At 26.0% G+C, this 19,933-nt stretch overlaps 2 protein-coding genes and 1 pseudogene across 6 annotated transcripts; all 3 read left to right on the forward strand.

The window, feature by feature from the left end:
• The first annotated feature begins 156 nt into the window (after positions 1-156).
• On the forward strand, positions 157-7,684 carry LOC113551773 (translation initiation factor eIF-2B subunit alpha). Of its 5 annotated transcripts, none has more exons than XM_026954245.1 (9): positions 157-429; positions 494-534; positions 1,261-1,362; positions 1,668-1,807; positions 4,266-4,382; positions 4,746-4,858; positions 4,949-5,093; positions 6,609-6,734; positions 7,489-7,684. In XM_026954245.1, the coding sequence occupies exons 2-9, from the start codon at positions 522-524 to the stop codon at positions 7,639-7,641; spliced, it is 909 nt and encodes a 302-aa protein (XP_026810046.1). In that variant the 5' UTR covers positions 157-429; positions 494-521; the 3' UTR covers positions 7,642-7,684. The 5 variants fall into 5 exon arrangements, with proteins under 5 accessions (XP_026810046.1, XP_026810045.1, XP_026810047.1 ...); XM_026954244.1 differs by having other exon boundaries at positions 157-425; XM_026954246.1 differs by lacking the exon at positions 494-534 and having other exon boundaries at positions 158-429.
• LOC113551771 (tigger transposable element-derived protein 4-like) lies at positions 1,995-3,781 on the forward strand. The gene has a single exon (XM_026954242.1). The coding sequence runs from the start codon at positions 2,227-2,229 to the stop codon at positions 3,670-3,672; it is 1,446 nt and encodes a 481-aa protein (XP_026810043.1). The 5' UTR covers positions 1,995-2,226; the 3' UTR covers positions 3,673-3,781.
• An 8,587-nt stretch (positions 7,685-16,271) lies between the features above and the next one.
• On the forward strand, positions 16,272-19,927 carry LOC113551642 (annotated as a pseudogene).
• The last annotated feature ends 6 nt before the right edge of the window (positions 19,928-19,933 follow it).

Below are 19,933 nucleotides of genomic sequence, written 5' to 3' on the forward strand. Positions count from 1 at the left end.
CATGGTACACAAGGCAAACCCTAGGTAATAATATGTAGCGTGATATTTTAACCATAGGTAAACATGGGTTAAAAAATCCACTTCGCCACTTCGGCCTGTTTGCATCTTGTGATATGAATGATAATATTATGATCACGAGATGTTTTAATGTTTATGATCTGTACATTTTTATCTACGTGCCGCAGCACTGCAGCAGTACATATATAGCAGCTTCAATAAGATACATTAAGTTGATCTTGATTGTTGATGTCATCACTCATCAACTATACCATACACTTTATAAAAACACAATTTTTTTTTTAAATAATAGTATGATATTATAGTTAATTAGGTAATTAACTCTAATTATTATTAGTTAATAATCTCGTTAGCATAATATTTAGTAAATACTCATTTTGTTTGCTGATTTTAACGTTTCACTGACAGTAGGTAACTAATTATTTCAAATACCTAAATAATGTATCAATTTTTTTAAACTTATTATTTTTATTAGTTGAAAATTCTATATTTGTGTTTAATTAATGTCTAAAGAAGGTAAGCCAATATAAGTTGTATAAAATGATTAATTTTTAATAATTTGTTTGACCATATTAATGAGTTTTTTTTTCATTTGTGTACATTTTATACTAAAGTTTAAATAATTATTGTATTAATATTAAAAACAGATAACATAACACTATAATAGAATGCCAAATGGCTACATTTGAACAATAATAATAAGATAGTTATATTTAACAATAATTTTGAAGTTCTAACTTAGTATTTTTTCTTTATTGTTATTAGAAGTAATCTGTTATTCTATTTTATTCTAGGTAAGCAATAGATATTATATTACATGTATAATAATCTTTAACAATTTAACAATATTTTTGTGTTTGAGATAGGTAATTAAAATAATATGATTTCATTCAAGTTTTCATTTCAAAATATTTTAAAGATTACAAGTTTACTTAAATTTATAAGTGACACACGTGTATCAAAATATTCATTGCTGACAATTTTTTTTATATCTCATCTGTTTATTCTAAAAATTAAATTTACAGTTTGTGTATTTTTAATTATTAAATAGAATATGAATAAGAAAATTATATTTGTATAATTTTATATTTAAAAAAATATATAAAGGATATGGAGAATAATATTCTATATAGGTTATATTCATGAAATGTACGCTGATTTTTAAAAGAAATCTAACCTATATATTATATATCTATTTAAAGTGTTATAATATAATAATACAAAATTATATTTTATTTTCAGAGGTATCTCAATATTTTAGTAATATTATGGAAAAAGAGTCAGATATAAGTGCTAGTATAGCAGCAATCACTACACTATTGAAATTATTGGAACATGATAAATGTAAGTACACTTAAAATAAAAATACTAAATCAAATTGTATGTAATAATTTGTGTATAGGGAATATTTTTGACTATTTAATAACAATGCAATTTAAAGGTATAAGTTAGGTTACTATCAACAAAATAAAATAAATTTATAAACTTGAAAAAGAATATGAAAGCTATTAATATTATACTTCATAATTAAATATCTACTAATTATTATTATTGTATTTACTATGAAAATTAATGACATATTTCATAAGAATTGTACAAATTACCTAAATGTAGTAAATAACTTATATTTTCTTTTTCTTAATGTTTAGCTGAAACTGTACAAGAACTTGATTTTAATTTGCAATCTGCAGTTGAAGTAATTACAAATAGCAGTTTCCGTGTTACTGGTGTATCTTCTGGATGTGCATTATTTATGCGGTTTATAACGTTTGCTAAGTTGGATAATATTGTAAGTATTTTTAAATGTTTAGTGTTACTAATATTTTACTTAATTAAGTTTCATTTTGAATATTTAGACAGCGAACCTAAATTTGTGGACTTCTCACAATAGCGGACTACTTCTTATTAATGGATATTTTATCGAGTCCCAGCAAAAATATACTTATTAGATAGTCCTTAAGTATTTCTAACTTACTGGACCCTTCGATACAACTCTAATATATTATTAATTTAAAATAGTCAACAAGTGTATAAAATAAATATAATTTTACATTACTCAATAGTGACAATAATTAACTAAATAATATACTAGATATTTTCTATGAATATAATTCATTTATGTTATGGCTTCACTTAGCCTATATTGAAATAATTATCAATTAAAAAAGTAATTATTCATAGTTATATTTGTGAAATATATATATATATATGTGTGTGTGTGTATATGAGTACACCATTATGTCTTGTGGTAAACGAAAAAGACTAACTTTGGCACAAAAAATTGAAATTATAAAATTTGTGGAAGCAGAAAATGTTGGAGTACGAGCTGTAGCAGAAAAATTTAGTATTGGTAAAACACAGGTTAGTGATATATTAAAAAATAAACTATATTTATCACAAACATTTGTGGAGCAAGGAAACGACAAATCAAAACGCAAATTTCCTAAATCAGATGGTGAAATAATCGATACAGTAATATATCAATGGTATCTACATGCTCGTGTCAACAATTTGCCAATTTCGGGTCCAGTATTAAAAGAAAAAGCACTGGAGTTAGCATCAGAAGTTGGCCTCAATGATTTTAAAGCATCTAATGGATGGTTGCAAAAATTTAAAGAAAGGCATCAAATTTCTTATAAAAATATTTATGCAGATTCTGCATTAATAAAAGAATGTGTTATTACAGAATGGTTGAATAGTGTGAAAGAAACTATAAAAGATTATAAAGAATGTGATATATTTAACTGTGATGAAACGGGTCTATTTTATCGAATTCTTCCTGAAAATACAATGAGTTTTATTAACGAGGCTTGTATTGATGGAAATTTATCAAAGGAAAGATTGACGATTATGTTGTGTACTAACATAGATGGAGAATTTGAAAAACCATTGATTATAGGAAAGGTTGGAAAAGATAATTGTTTTAAAAATATTAATACAGACAACCCTGAAATTGTTTGGAAGTCCAACACTAAAGCATGGATGACACGTAGCATTATGACTGAGTGGATTTTAGATTTTGATTACAGAATGACTCAATCAAAAAGAAACATCGTTCTTTTTTTAGATAATGCAAGTTCTCATCCTTTGCTTAACAATCTGCAATCAATTAAACTAATATTTTTTCCACCATACATATCATCTAATTGTCAGCCTTTAGATCTAGGAGTCATTCAACATTTTAAGATGTTATATCGACAATGTGTATTAAAACATCGACTATCAATAATGGATAATGGTTCTGGTTTAATAAATAGAATTAATGTCCTACATGCAATTCTTTGGATAAAATGTGCCATTAATCAAATTAAAAAATTGACAGTTAGAAATAGTTTCATTAAATCTGGCATCTTGATGTCAGATGAAAAGCAATCCGAAGATAATCTTGCAACTAATAATGATTATAAAGCATTGTTGAATCGTTTGGTTGGTGATGATTCTATTAATTATGCGGGAATAGATGACAAGCTAATGACAGAAAATCAATCATTAGATTTAATCAAAATAATGCAAGAAATAATTGACCCACAAATCAGTGATGAAGATGAAGATGATACTGAAGACGACACCTCATATCTTCTCAATGAAGATATAGTTTTGACCAATTTGGGTCAAATTTCTGAGTCTAATGAAAAAAAAAAAAATTTAAATTAAATTATTAGTTAAAAATTATTGTTTCCTATTTGTTTTTATCCTTCATGTTGGCAAATATAAGATTTTAATAAATTTAAAAGTTAATATTATACAATACCTATTTATACTTTTTAATTTTTTGTAAAATAAAATATTAAATCTAATTTAAATTGTATGTAAATTAATAAATGTTATGAACATAAGTTTTTACTATGTTAATAGAATGCTATAAAGTTTGATCTGACTTTTTGTTTGTAAAATAAAAAATACCTATCAATCTAAAATAATATTTTATAATAATTATAAATATATAACCATTAATACTATAAATAAATAATTATTATACAAGTTGTTCTATAGAATAACAATATAAAATGTTAATGTGACTTTAAAATTGTTTATTCATTTTATATTATTACACAATTATGTGTACGAATATAATAATAGTGTAATCAAATTAGTTGTAAGTTAATATATTACTTATTTAAGTAAATTATTTTTAAAAATTTAATATGCTATTATTTTTATTTTGACAGCATCAAGAACAAACAATGAAAATTTCAATTTAAAATTCTTTTTTTTTAATATCTATACTTTTATGTACTTAATTTTAGACTTTTGCGGAATGTAAAAAAGTAATGTTGGATCGAGGAAAGGTATTTTTGAAGAAACTTACTGATGCAAGAAATAAAGTTGCCAAAATTACTCTTCCTTTCTTTGTTGATGGCACTGTAAGTATTAATTTACCTGTCATTACACATATTTAGAACTAAATTAAAAACAAAAGATGAAATTTTGATATTTAATTACATAATTTATTAATGATATAATCTAAAATTGTAGAATAATATATATAAAATAAATTCTCAATTATAATATGTACATTCATATGACCCTACCTGTAAATAGGTGTTCTCTCTTCTCTATTCTCCACTCATTTATAGATGTATTATATTTTGTTTTATGTTTAATGTTAGTTAAAATAGTCATTAGATAGCTTTTATTCTTGCGACTCCTATTTCTGTTTTTTCATCCCATTTATCACTTATATTTAATATTATACATACATCTGATTATATTATATTATGTTGTAGAATATCTTGACACATTCAAAATCTAGAGTAGTGTTAGAAGCCATGAAATTAGCAGTAAATTCACAAAAAAGATTTCATGTTTTTGTATCGGAATCATCTCCTGATAAAAGCGGGTAATTTTGTGGCATATAATATTCATATAAAATAATATAATTTATAAAATATATTTTAGACTTTTTTTAATACATTTGTTTGTTTTTTAGAATTGAAATGTACAATTGTTTGAAGGCACTTGATATTCCTTGCACATTGATATTAGATTCTGCTGTTGGCTACATCATGGAAAGGGTCGATATGGTTATGGTTGGAGCTGAATGTGTCGTAGAGAGTGGTGGAATCATTAATAAGGTAATAAATTATTATATACACTTTTACTGTGACCAAGTGACTGATATTTTTATTACAGGAAAAAAGTAATATAGTTTTTTTATATTATTATCTTCTTGAATATAATATTACAAATTTAATGTTAAACTATAATAGGTATAGCCTATTAAATATTAATTATAATACATATAGTAACATTGGGGTTCATCCAAAGATTCAAATATAAATAGAATCCAAATGCCTCCAGCAGATAAATAAAGCTCCTTTTTATGTTTTGAATGATACTCTCCACAGGAACCTCCTCATTCTGACAGTCAAAAATATTGCTAAAACTATACAAACACTTCCATCTTAAACTAGTAAATTACCAAAACCCCCTCATGTAAAACCTCTCTGAACAATCCCAGGTGACCCTTGCAGACGTCTAAACTTTAGACTCTAAAGCATAGTTGGTGTGTCGTGACTTACTAGTCAACCATTCGACTAATCACTACTATCCACATCATGAAGTACTATTATTGAATAGTTTCTTTAATCAAGCCAATCAAATCCTCTTATGTTTCTTTCCGTCTATTGTGCTAAATGCTTATTAAAAAATTTTTTGTACAGATTGTACAAACTAAAATAAATATGAAAAAAAAATGTAGTAATATAAAATGAACAACCACCCACTCCCCTTTTCAAAGGTTCTGGCTAAATATCCATTTAGACCTTATGTTTATCATGCAATTTTAGTCATGTCAAAGATCTATCTAGTTAGCGTAATGAGTAAAATGTAAAATTCTGTTCCAACAATTAAAAACTATTACTAAGCTAATTTGTTTAAGCAATTTTTTTTAAAAATTTTAGGTGTTGTACAGTATAAACATCATTATAGAATTGAAACTTACAAATAATAGAATACAAAAATTAATTCCTTTGTAATATATTATTACTAGAGAATGGATTTAAATGCTTTAAAAAAACATAATTTAATGCACTCATAATAGACATTTTATTAAAAATGCACTAAAAAATACTTTCAAAATTATTTTTTATACTGAAAAAACGAGTTTAATTATATAAATTTTTATTCTTAGGTATTAATTATTATTTATATCATTTCTTCTAGTTCTTCTATTTTCTTTTTACTCTGAAAATTATTTCCAAAAAATGAATATACCATTTAGATAAATACATTCATTATATTTTTACCTTGAGTTTCATAACAGCACTGTATAATCAGATGGTGCTTATTTTTTATCAAATTTTATCAATTCTTTTATAAAAATTACTTAAAAACATAAAAAATGCACTAAACATTTCAAAAAATGCAATTTGCATTTAAACCCGTTCCCTAATTATTAAAAAGGAATTTTTGTTATCACTGATAAATTTCATGATATTTTACTATATTACTCCACTAAATAATGAGTTTAGGTATAAGTTATAAATTAAAGATCTCCCTGTTTAGTAATATAAATATCAAAACAATCCTTTTTGAATTAAAAATAATTCTGCTTTAATATTAATACTGTTCTATTTTATTTTCTATAGATTGGAAGTTGTACTATGGCTATTTGTGCTAAAGAATTCAAAAAACCATTTTATGTGTTAACAGAAAGTTATAAGTTCTCCCGAATGTATCCTCTGAATCAGAAAGATTTACCTAATAATTTCAAAGTGAGTAATATTTTTAAAACTTTATGTGGTCATATGGATGATTAAATTATTCATCATTTTATTATTTTTACATATAATTTTATTAAATCTACTATACTAAGAAGAATAACTCAACTTTGTTGACATAAAAAATATTCTTTGTGTTAAAAACCAATTTTTCATGAGACAACATTTTTTTGTAAAGTTTATCCAAGAAATCAAAGCATTTTTGAAACTCTGAGAAAACAGTTTAATACAGACAAATTTTTTCTGTTTATAAATTACGAAACTAGAACAATTGTTTAACAATTTAATATTTTCAGTCTCAATACACACATCTTAAATAATTAAATTCTGTATAATTTTCATATTTTGACTCAAACCTAACTTAACTTTTATTTGTTTTTTGAATCAATTTTACCAAAATCTGAGTCTTATAATTTTACACATTTTTGTTTTGATATTATGAAAGTAATTTGATTCTTTTCATTTAAAACATTTGATAATAGTTTAAATAAATAAAATAATGTAATCTTTATTTATTTAAATCTAGTAGTATTTGCTTTGAAGAAATAAACATTTGAAATACCATTAAATTAAGTGTATATTCTATATTTGTTATATATATTAATTTACTGCCCTTTAGTTTTTTTTAAATTTCCACTCCTAGATGAATTCTTTAAAAATGTAATATTGTTAAATATTATTTGTCAATGTTCAATGATCTATTATTATCCACTAATTAGTTTTTTTTTATTTTTTTGTTTCAATTTAGTACACTGGAAACAATTTAAATGATGATAATTTATTAAGTGCTCACCCTTCGGTGGATTATACACACCCATCATACATCAGCTTGCTTTTTACCGACCTTGGAATATTGATGCCATCAGCTGTAAGTGATGAATTAATAAAACTCTACTTGTAAATGTACAATATGCATTTGATATGTTGATTAAATTATGTTAATAAAAATGTAATATTTTAATAAAAAAATATATATAAATAATTTAAAATTTAAATTATAATCTTGTATTATCATTGATTGTTGTGTTCATAACTTTTTCCTATGAAATATAGTAAATATACCACTTCATACATATTTTTAATTTGGAAAACATTAAGACATGTAATTACCGTTGATATGGAAATAGGAGTCATTTGCGCACCTATATAATTTACCATTGAAACTTTAATGTATTATCTATTTTAAACTATATATGTATTCTAATTATATTTTTAGTCTATTCAAATCAATTATATTCATTTGATATGAAGTATTGAAAAATGAACTATATGGCTATATGATCATAATTAGTTGGAAATATATTAAAAATACATATATACATATAATATCATTCAGGCACGTATACAAAAAAAAATGTCGGGGGGAGGGGTACAAAATATAGCAATACAAATTGTGCCTCAACAGTGCCTGATATCATTATTAAATTTTGGAAAAAAGGATTAAATATTAATAACAATGAAGAGATAAGCAAAATACCTGATAAACATGGTGTTGAGTCTTGAGTGTACTTAGTTGTTTTTCAATTAAAATTTATAGTACAATACCAGTGCCGCAACTATAGAATAAGGGACCCATGTGTGGTAATTAAATTGGGCCCCTTCCTAGATTAATTTTTGTTGTAAGTCTTACAGTTACAATCTATTAGTATCAACATTTTTAGGTTTTAAAATACGTTATACATCAATTTGTTTGTACATGTATAATATATAAAACTATATAGGCTATTACTGTTGTATATTATACAACACTGTATATTTATGAAGTACCTACCTAATTATTTAGTTTATATTGTATACCTACTCAAATACTCAATTGATTCTTTGTTTAAACAAATATTTTATCACTTCAATATATTATAACCTTAATTGAATTTTAAAAAATGTCTTTTTATTATAAGATAGGTATTATAATTATTAAAAACACACAATTTTTTTTAACAAAATTAAATATTAGGTACATACTTTTTAACTAAATAAAATAAAACATTACAATATCATACAAAATATAAGTTTTAAGAGGACGTTATACCCGCATGTGTTGTCTCTGTCTTAGTAATGTAGATCATAAAAATTTGGGTTTAGCAGAACACATTTTGTGATGTTAGCTTTAATATTAGAGTAAATTTACCTATTATAAAATTTAAAGGTAAGAATATTATCTTATGATATTTTAAATAGCTATAACTCACTTTAAAATGATAATATCAATATAGCATATGACATTTTATAGATAATATTCTTACCTTTAAATTTTATAATAGGTAAATTTACTCTAATATTAAAGCTAACATCACAAAATGTGTTCTACTGAATGCAAATTTGCTATGATCATCTACATTAATGAGACAGAGACAACACATATAACGTCTTCTTAATGTAAAAAATTCATTTTTCTGGCTTTTATGTTTGCAAAAATATTTATTACCTAATTGTCTACATCTATTTCAGCAATTTGGAGCCTTTCAATATTTTATTTTTATGCTTAATAATCTATCCTGTGGGCTGTGATATGGTATTACGTAGATAATTTTTATTAATTTTAGTTTTGAAAACGACCTTTCAGCAGAAGTAGAAGTGAATGGCATAGTAATAAATATAATTGTATCTGTAAATACATCAAGAAAAATTGTTGATAGATTTTCATTTAGAATAAATAATGATAGATATTTTATAGTCATTTTTTTAAGATTACTAATACTATCATTTGGAACAAAAAAACAATAATATTAAAAAGTTTTTGTGAGTAATCTAGTTATGCGTTTGTAGTGTTTGCTCCAGGCTGGGGTCCCCCCCAAATATACGTAAGCCTTGAGCCCCGTGTGCGCCGTACGCTCTGCACACCCGGGTTTTGCGGCACTGTACAATACCTTGAACACAAGGAGAAAATCTATATCTATAAAATGAACATAGTTTAGATTTTAATAGTTACAACTTACAAAGCCACGAATTAAAAGTCGTGAATTCCTCGTCATACTTACCATCGCGGTGTTTATTTTATACACATCATCAATAATGTACATAAGTAGCTGAGACTAACTATAATACTGACTACCGAGTATATGTTTTCAAGTACATACTTGAGTAGGGAGTAAGTAAATATCGACGAATAAACGTTTAAATCATTTAATATAAATTATTAAATTATTGATCCTATTAGAAAAAATAAATTAGTGGTATTACGGTTTATTTACCAGGAAAATTTGATCGGAAATATTCACTAAAAATCAGTGGCGTAGCGAAGTGGGAGCTGCAGCCATCAAGTATCAAGAAAATTTAAAAATTATTTAAATTTTTAATGGTCTATAAAAATCGCTACAAATATCTTAAATTGTACTTTAAAAAAACTGATCAGCCCTCCCCGAACAAAAAATCCTGGCTATGCCACTGCTAGAAATATATTATTAAACGGAGAAATAATCGCGTTCATGCCGGCTTATTTTGCAGACGTGCAGTTATCTATTGCAGTTTTTTATGAGTGTTATGACTTAACAGTTTGCTGTTACACTTACACCGTAAAGAGTTTTAAAATATTATAGTATCTTTATTACCTATCAGCTATTATTTTGTATATTAGGCTTTATTATACTAATCGACGCAGCAAGGAAGGTATTTCCGTGAATAAACGTGGCCGTGCTGCTTGAAGAACCTTGTAAATGGTGGAGGGCAATTAGAGCAACTGGCCAAAAGGAGCAATACCTTAAAGAGCGGTAAAAAGCCCCCCTGATGTCCGCCTATGATTAAAGGCACCAAATATTATTACCTCAGGGCTCCACTGATTGTTAGCATGGCACTGGCTGCTTGTGTTGTGCTTTTTGTACCACACATTGACACATATGTGAACTAAAGCTATGCGATTCAGTGATTGTACAATAGGTATAATTTAATCTGACACGTAATAGAGCTATTGAAATTAGTACACTATCAAAGTTTGAAATGTGCGCGTATTCGCGAATCGTAGATTTTGTGGGTTTGAGTTTGAGTTAGTTAGTTTTTTTTTATTTTGTATGGAAATATAACTAACTAATAATATAATAATAACATATTTTTTGAAATGGTTTTTTCCGATAACCCTCAGGGGGGGGGACATAAGCCCACAACATAATAAATACCTGTTGAAATGAAATTTAACTAATTACAATGACCTATTTAATGACGAGGTACAATCGACAGACTCCTGTAACATGTTATTTTGGATGTTCAGTTATTCGCTGCATAATGAATGTGTTTTCCGGACACAGTCCTTCAGAATCCTTGCATTCTGATCGTCACAAATTAACGCTGCACTGGTACGTTTGACGTCAGGAGGCGTAGAGATGTAGAATCGGTTTACCAACCTCCCGGCTCCCACTGACAGCAGTACTGCTGAAGCTATGCATTATATGTAGAAATAGGCTGATTGTTGGCTCGATTCGCGGTTGAATGAGGCAAAACATATGCAAACTTGTCTAATCGATTTATTCGTGGTGACCATTTCGGTAATAACAAAAAATGGCTCTTGCTGGGTTATTAATTTAAGTTATGTGGTAATCAATTGACTAAACGCCAGCTGAATCAAAAGGGATAAATCGTGAATACCAACAACGTGCAGGCGAAACCAACAGCCATTGCCGACGACGGGCATATCTGTGTGATTTTAAAATTTTCCGAACGCAACAGCGAGTCACAGTCTATATTTAAAACAGAATATGTTCTTTAAATTCTGTTAATTTCACAGTTATGCGTTTCTAGTTTACAGTTTATTTAATAATCAATTTACCTAACCAATAAACCACTGATTTCTAGAACGGTTTTAATGACGTAAACTGGTGTTGTGTGAATGCCTGACTTATAAATATGTAAATTACTTTGATGACCGATGGCGATCCTCTTGGCCTTTAATTTCTTAGAATACACTAAACACGTTGTCTGGTGGTCTTAACGACTACTGTAGGTACTATTAATTTGTAAAATTCTGAAATATGGAAATAGTTTGCATTTTAGGACACATAGTCTTCATTAAAATATTTCATCTGCATATTTTGAATTTTGTTGTCTACAAAGTGGATGTTAATAATTATGGAACCAAATGGGTCTGTAGTAGGACTTGAATTTGATTTTAATTGTCGATAAAAATCATTAAAAATGTAAGAGCAATGTTATAATTGAAAATATTTGTTGATGATATTTAAAATTTATATTAAAACTAGCTGTAGGTACAATATATTTATATTCATATTACCCGACTTCACCTGAGTTAAAATTAATCTACCTCTCAATTGTTTTATGTTTTGATTCATTTGAAATAAATCTAAAATCACAAAAACTCTACATTAACTATAAATTATAATGAATAATTATTTTATAATTTAAACTTCTTAATTCTGGACATATTTTTGAAATAAATACAAAAAAAACTGGAAAGAGATTCAACAAATGCTTAAAGCCGACGATAATCTAATCGTTAAGATTGTACCCTATGACGTGCAATATTAAAATCCGAAATATTACACAAAAATGCCATATTTCAAATGAGTTATGAAAAGTGTTGTGTTTATGTCTAAATAAAATCGTAAAAATGTAAAATAAGTATAAAAATCGAAATTACAGTTGAAAAAAAAAGAATAATCAGAAAACAATTAAACTGCAGATATTATGGAATAATGCAAAAATAATAAGATTATAACATAAATATATGGTTATTTTTTAGATTATGATTAGCGCTTGTAGTTATGAATGTATTAATTTTACAATGATTTTTGTCTGTATATATATACAATAAATAGTTTGAAATATCTTTCGATTTCAACTTTAAGGGCGGTTTCGTATAGAAAATTGGATGTAATTTAAACTTTTAAAACATAAAATTTGAAAATTCTCAGTATTTCAAATTAATCAGCAAAAACAAACAAAAAAAAATTATGGAAAATAGTAAAATAAATATTTTACATTAATAGAAATATCAGAAAATCTATGACCTAAGTATGTAGATATGCTTATATTGGCTGGAAGACCATCTCTCACTGGTTCAGTAAAATTAGAAAAAAAAAATCAAAAGACAAACATTTTGAAGGGGAAGATGCAATAACGATGCATTTGGACAACTATATCCAAATGAATGAAGTCCAATTTGGTTACCATGTACTTACCAGACATTGTGAAACACAGTATGAACGTATCATACAAGTATAATTACTTGCACTTGAGATACTACTCCGTAAAAGGAATGTAGATTAAATTGAAATTGAAATTCTACTGCTGTTATAGAAAACTGGCGTACCTTTAACTTTTAAGGCTTAAGTACCTACTCCTTACAGAACACACGAAGATGCAACCTAAATTACAGTAAAAGGTCACGAAGTAACGTAACAGCTGTATGAACGTCACAAAGATACAGAGACGGATAACCCCAAGTATACAAATACAATGGCCAAAAACATTTTTGAATAATATTTTGTTGACCAAGTCCAGAAATACCAACCACACAAATCCACGGAATTTAAAAATGAGTCTAATTAGTAATTACACACAATAATAGGAGTTATAGGACAGCTAGACGTTAGTCGTGCAGAAAACAAACAAAATTTATATAGATCTTTAGGAGAGAAAAACACACTAATCGCAATTTGTCACCGTCACGAACGCTTATTATTGGAATTACATTGAATATTAATTTAGTATAGTACATTAAGTTAAAAATATAGGTACCTACCATAAATAAGTAGGTATAATATATAAGGTACGTATATTATATAGAGTGCGTTTGCTATTGCCGCCAATCGTCATACCAACATAATATCTATACCAAAACAATTCAGTCTGCCACGATATAAAATTGTATCTCAGTGCTAGTATGCTATAGTAACACAACTTAATAGTTTTCTATGAATTGCGTTTGAAGAAATATTTCCGAAATACTTGCCATTCGTTAGATATAATTTTAAAGAGGAAATAATATAAGATACTGATGGGAAATATTATGTATACGCTGTTACTGCGACCATCGTTTACTGTAAGTATTTGCCGTTCAATATAAGCACTTTTCTATTGTTTTGAAACAAAATTGTGATAATATACAGTTAATAAGCAACAATTTAAACTTGTAGCTTTCAGTTTTCAAATGTCGTTATCGTAAAACATTTTTACTTGACTGCTATGTTTTTGAAATCGATCGGCAATTAGGTAAATTGAAAATTTAATACTATCAAAATGTTTTTAAAAAGTATCCAAGGTCTTGGGTCGTTGACATTGGCGCATGCCATTTATACTAATATACAGTGGTTTCTAAATTTGTATTTTCCGTTATACATGTCAATATAATATATGCCACCGTTAATATTTTACATAGACTATTTACTTTTTAAGATTTTGTTGGTATCAAAATTGTACGTTTTTAATTTGCTATTAAATAAAAAATTTCAAGTTCAAACTATATTAGTTGAAACTAATGAATTTAACATTTCTATAACGATTTTAATGACATAAACTTACTGGCGTGAGTGAGTACACACTGTAAAACTTATAAATATGCTATGTAAAATATAAATACTAATCACTATCATAGACCATCAAGCATGCAAATGATTCCGATCACCTGATGACCGAAAGCAGTACTTTTAGATTTTTGTTTTCACGTACTCTTATAATTTGTCAATGTTATTAATATGTATATAGTTATAAAGCATGACCTGAGCTAATGTAATGCACCTTTTCTTATAACTCTTCTTTCTGCCTCCTGGTCGAATCAAGAATGTTGCTAAAATAAACGCCATAAAATATATTTTAATATTAGTAATGTTTGAATTAATTTATAATTCCGCAAAAGTTTGCTTTTAGGACTCATCGCCTTCAGTATGAAGTTCTATCTATAAATATTTAGATTCTTAAGTTGTATTACTTACGACCGATATTATTAAAAAATAGATATATGAATTACATTTTGAAGAAAATTTAATTTTGCCGAAGTTCTAAAATGTGTGACTTTTTCAATAGATAATTATACTTAAGCTTTTTTTTCTTGTATGCCTATATGGACAGAAATATTCTAGTAATAAAAAAATAATTACTAAAGTACTCAATGTGCAATCAAAGTTATTTATTAATAAGATTCAGCGTAGTTACTTTAAACATTTTTAGAACTATTATATATTTAAGAATCAAAATCAGATATTATATTCAACAATTAGTATATTTATAGAAATGTTGAAAATTGCACAACGATTTTTCATATAAATTTTCAGTTGATATGTTACACGACAAATGTTATGCTTATTTAGAAATTCAGTTAGTATCGAGGAAAATGATGTTAACACTTCTCTTCAATTTAAACTAATTGATTTGAAAATTAATTTGTTTTATTCCCATAAAAACTTCAAAAAATAAAACACAATAGCATTTTAAAATAATTATATTTAAAACTATCATACAACAACTTTCTTGATTTCAAAAACATTGTAATGATAATAGCAACTACGTTTGGTTTAACATTTTGTGAACAATTATTTTTACGAATTAAACGCATAAAATCAGTTCATACATAATGGTTAACGGATCTTTAATTACTATAAGAAATGGGATGAAACAAATGCCAACTATACTTTTATTATTAGTGAACAAAATACAATCTGAAATTCCACATTAAAAAAAGTTTAAAACATTTTTACATATTTTTAGTATTATCATTATTGATATAATTATTGTATTTTTGAAGTATATAAATATATATTTAAAAAATTCAAAAATTAATAAAAAAATGTATTTGAAATAGTTTTATTTATTTTTTGTAATATTTTATATTACAAATTTGTAAAGTGCAACGAGTTGAGCACCACCGTTTTAGTAGAATGCGACAGATTTTACTACAAATTTAATTCAATGTTCTATTCAAATCATCCCAATATTTTTTAGTTCATCGAAGTCATAAAAAATTTTCAATATTATATTAAAAACATAAATTTCTTAATTTGAATTTAAATAAATAATAGTTTCATTTAGTTTCTGTTAAATAAATAATTATTTTTATTTTCAATTTCAATTAAATTTAAATATAAAATAATTTTTTTTTTTTGTATAAAAATGTGTAAATTAATATTTATAATATTGTAATGAACACACTTTTCGAGATAAATTTATTGGCATACAACTTGTGTAAACTTGCCTTTTTTCATCTGGACATAATTCATGCATTTCAAAAAAATGTATTAGATACAATTGATGTAACCAAGAAAAAAACAAAACAATTTTGTCTTTAGAACACGAATAATTTGTAGCCATATTAATTATTAAATAGGTCTGCAGTATTGATGTCTACGAAAATTCCCCGATATACACACTGGTATTTGTGAGTGTAAGGTACTTTAACTAATGTTTACGATTCTTATACAGAATGTTGACACACGCAGATGAACTTACACGATTATTATGTTGACACAATGAGTCAAACACAATTGTATGGACTTGTATTCACCTTAACACAATTTAAAGAAAATACAAACTTGCATTATGCAGTAGATACACCATACTACCAGCATTGTAATTTAAGATATTTTTATACTTACGCGTTGCTACGCTTAATTTTTATGCACATGCGCGCTGATTAGTTGAAGTGTCGAAATATAAATTGTTGTTTACACATACATCATACCTGTATCATATGAATAAAACACGAGCAGATAGACGGTTTACTTTAAATACTATTATTGAAATAGTATAATAATATATTATGTTGATGTTAATTATTTAGGACTTGTGACTATTTTAACTCTTTCAGTGATTTCAAAATCTTCATCAAAAAACCGATGGCGGACTTAAAATGGTACGGTTATAGTTCGGAACCTTACCTGATAATAGCGACTGTGCTTTACACGGTATCGCTGACGGTGTCTAGTACCTTTGAGATAAACATCTACTGGAAAAGATCCTGCCAACCGTTAATTCCTTTCGGGGAATGTTTAGTTGGTGTTTACGAAAGTCAACACTTGGTGTATTCAAATACTGAAGTCTTACAATATTTGATTTCTTTCGTCGTTGTATTACTAGCAGGTAAGTACAAACTAATATATAATATAGGTAAACTGGATACAAAATCTTGAATTATTTATCTGACAAAATAGATAGTGATTTTGAGTGGAACAAAGATTCTATTCATTTTACAATGATGTGTGTGTGTGTTTTGTATCTGAAGTTGCTTGTTCTGATCATCAAACTTTGAGGGAGATTACTGATAGTAAAATTAATTTAGTTAGTTCTTGTAAGATTTCAAAATTTAAAACTCTAAGTATTTTTCAAAATAACTGAGAAAAACAAAAGAGAAATATAACCATTCAGCTGTGCAGTAACTATTGAGTGTATTTTGTCATCGGGGAGTAAGTCACTGTAATGTATATGTTAAAACTTATACTTGAATTCAATGATAAATCATTGCATACGAAAAACAAATCTGAGCGAACAGTCTGTTAGCTTATATTACTGAGTTTATATAAGATATTTTATTATTTTTATTACATACCTATTTATAATTCTATAAAATTATGTTTTTACTATAAGGAATATATAGTAGATTGAATTAATTTATGTCAAAATTGTCGCATTTTAAAATATTATTTTCTGCATGAAATATAATAATATTAATTTAAATATCTAATTTCGTCCAAATTTGAACCTTTAATTTCTATAAAAAACTAAGTTTGTATATTTTTTAGTGTGTTTGATTTCACTATGAAAACGAATAATAATTATAAATACTTGAAATACTCACCAAATTTTTATTTTGTCATTTTTTTTACACATTTTATTATTTTCGAAGTTTATTCACTATTTTTTTTTAACTATTTATACACTTAAATATTTAATAATAAACTTATTGTTTAAAATAATATATTTCTAATAATATAAATATTTTTTTAGAAAATCAGAAGTTTATCTTGGAGAAAACCTCTATTGTATTTAGTTGCATAGAATTGAATCGTATTTTTATTAATTATTAACATTTATTACAATATTTCAATAATTAACGAAATAGAATTAGTAATTACCATTTATTTTCAGGTGCATAGAGTGACAGTCATGGAAGAAGACGTAAACCTTTAATTTTCTTACCAATTATCGCACAGATTTTAACTGATGGCTTATACATTGGGTTTTACTATTGGAACTGGCCTTCGGCACTTAATATTATCATGAAATGGATAATACCTGCACTTTACGTTGGTCGGAATATGTTCTGGGTAGGCGTGATGTCATATGTATCGGAAAATACAACCTTTGAATCAAGAACGTTGAAACATGGAATAATAATAGCAACTTATCCTTTGAGTTCATTAATGGGCGCTGGTATAGTTGCATTAATCAAAATGGTCGTTCGATATCGTTATTATGGTTTATTGTTTTTGGTACCAATGTTGTTAAATTTTATTGCGTTAATGGTTGTCAATTTGTACATTAAAGACACATCTGACTCGTATGATAAAAAAATTATGTGGCAGAAATCAAAATATATTCTAAAAGAGTACATCGGTTTATTTAAGAATAAATCAATGAGATTAGTTGTTGTATTAGCTGTATTGATCATATGTCAGTCAATATTAGTAACAAGAATAGGATGTAAGTAATAATAAAAATAATTTTTGTAAATTGTATACATTGGAAATTGTGTTGAAATTTCATTTTTCAGGTGATTATGATTTATTAATGAGATATATTAAACAATCTAATCATTGGTATAATGACGAGGAAGTTTATTTTACTGTTTTAAAAATGATGGCCATATTTGTTGGTAATTTTATTATTCGTTTATATTAATATTAATAATATTTAATATTTTCAAGGGGACGTCATACCCTCACGTATTGTCACCGTCTTAGTAATGCATAACTTATCAGTATTATAGATTTAACAGTTCCAGATTTGTATTATTTACTTTTTTAGAATATTTTAATTTTTAAACGAGTTATTAGCATTTTTAAATTTTAGTATTTTACATATTCATAAGTTACTTTAAATTAATACATTCTAAAACCCTAATAAGAGAACACAGATAACGTTCTTACCTTAAAGTTATGTAGTAGGTTATAATTCACTTTAATATTTAAGCTAACAATACAAAACTAGAACTGTTTAACCTAAATATTAATAATTATACGTAAGTAAGATGAAGACCATACATACGGGTATAACAAAATGATTTTTGAAAATTTTTTTTAGCTATTTATAGATATTGGATGAGACATAAAAATTTGTATTCAATATGAATACTTTTTAATTGTTTTTCACAGTTATTTCGATTTAACTAATTTAATATATTATCTTATTTTTATTTAGGAATTGTGTTTTCGGTTTCTGTTTTAAGTTATTATATGAAAATAGACGATTTCAAAATTGGTATTTTATCTTGTTGCTTTTTTATCACAGCTGCAATATGCTACATTTTTGCAAATACAATTTTGCAAGTTATTACAAGTAAATATTATTAATTATTTATTTAAATTTGATACTTCATAAATTTATACCATTATTGTATTTTAATAATAATCATTCTTATTGTAGTTACAATTATTTATTTATGCCACGGAACAGCGGTTACTATTATTAGTTCGTTAGTATCTAAATTAGCGGCAATCGAACAACTAGGTATCTGCCTATGGAATTTTATTATATCATTATTGTATAATGTTATAAGGAAATTGTAATATTAAAATTTTTCTAGGTCGTTTAAATTCCATTCAAATGTGTATGAACTCTTTATTAACTGTGAGTGTAGTTAAGGTTTATCAAATCGCATTTGGTTACATTCATTACACTAAATCTGGACATTTATGTTTGATCACTTTCTTATATGTCTTTTTAACTCTACCTATATTATCTGTATTTATGTAAGTTATTTTTGATCTTAGAAAATATTTATTTACATTTACTAATAATATATTTTCATTTCATAGGATTTTATATTTTAAGTACAAAGATTTCTGGCAAAATGATACCACTGCAGTATATCAAAAAAATGTATACGTCATAAGTCAATAATGTTCTAATGTTATTTTATATATATTATTTGTATACTCTATATTTGTGTAAATTTAATACACATAGACGCCAATAATATACGGAGTATATTATATTTTCACTAATAATTCACGATAGCTGTTATTACACACTATTTAGTTTTTAGTTCATATTTTGCGCAAATAGTTTGTACACGACGATAATACAGTATAATATAT

The sequence above is a fragment of the Rhopalosiphum maidis genome, chromosome 2 (genome assembly GCF_003676215.2).
Source record: "Rhopalosiphum maidis isolate BTI-1 chromosome 2, ASM367621v3, whole genome shotgun sequence".
NCBI classification, from domain to species: domain Eukaryota; kingdom Metazoa; phylum Arthropoda; class Insecta; order Hemiptera; family Aphididae; genus Rhopalosiphum; species Rhopalosiphum maidis.

Excerpts from the sequence above, each read along its gene's own strand:
- LOC113551771 (XM_026954242.1), top strand. The coding sequence starts at position 2,227 with ATGTGTGTGTGTGTATATGAGTACACCATTATGTCTTGTGGTAAACGA.
- LOC113551773 (XM_026954245.1), top strand. Across the intron at positions 1,363-1,667 it reads ATTATTGGAACATGATAAAT|CTGAAACTGTACAAGAACTT; the intron begins GTAAGTACACTT and ends CTTAATGTTTAG. Across the intron at positions 5,094-6,608 it reads GTGGTGGAATCATTAATAAG|ATTGGAAGTTGTACTATGGC; the intron begins GTAATAAATTAT and ends TATTTTCTATAG.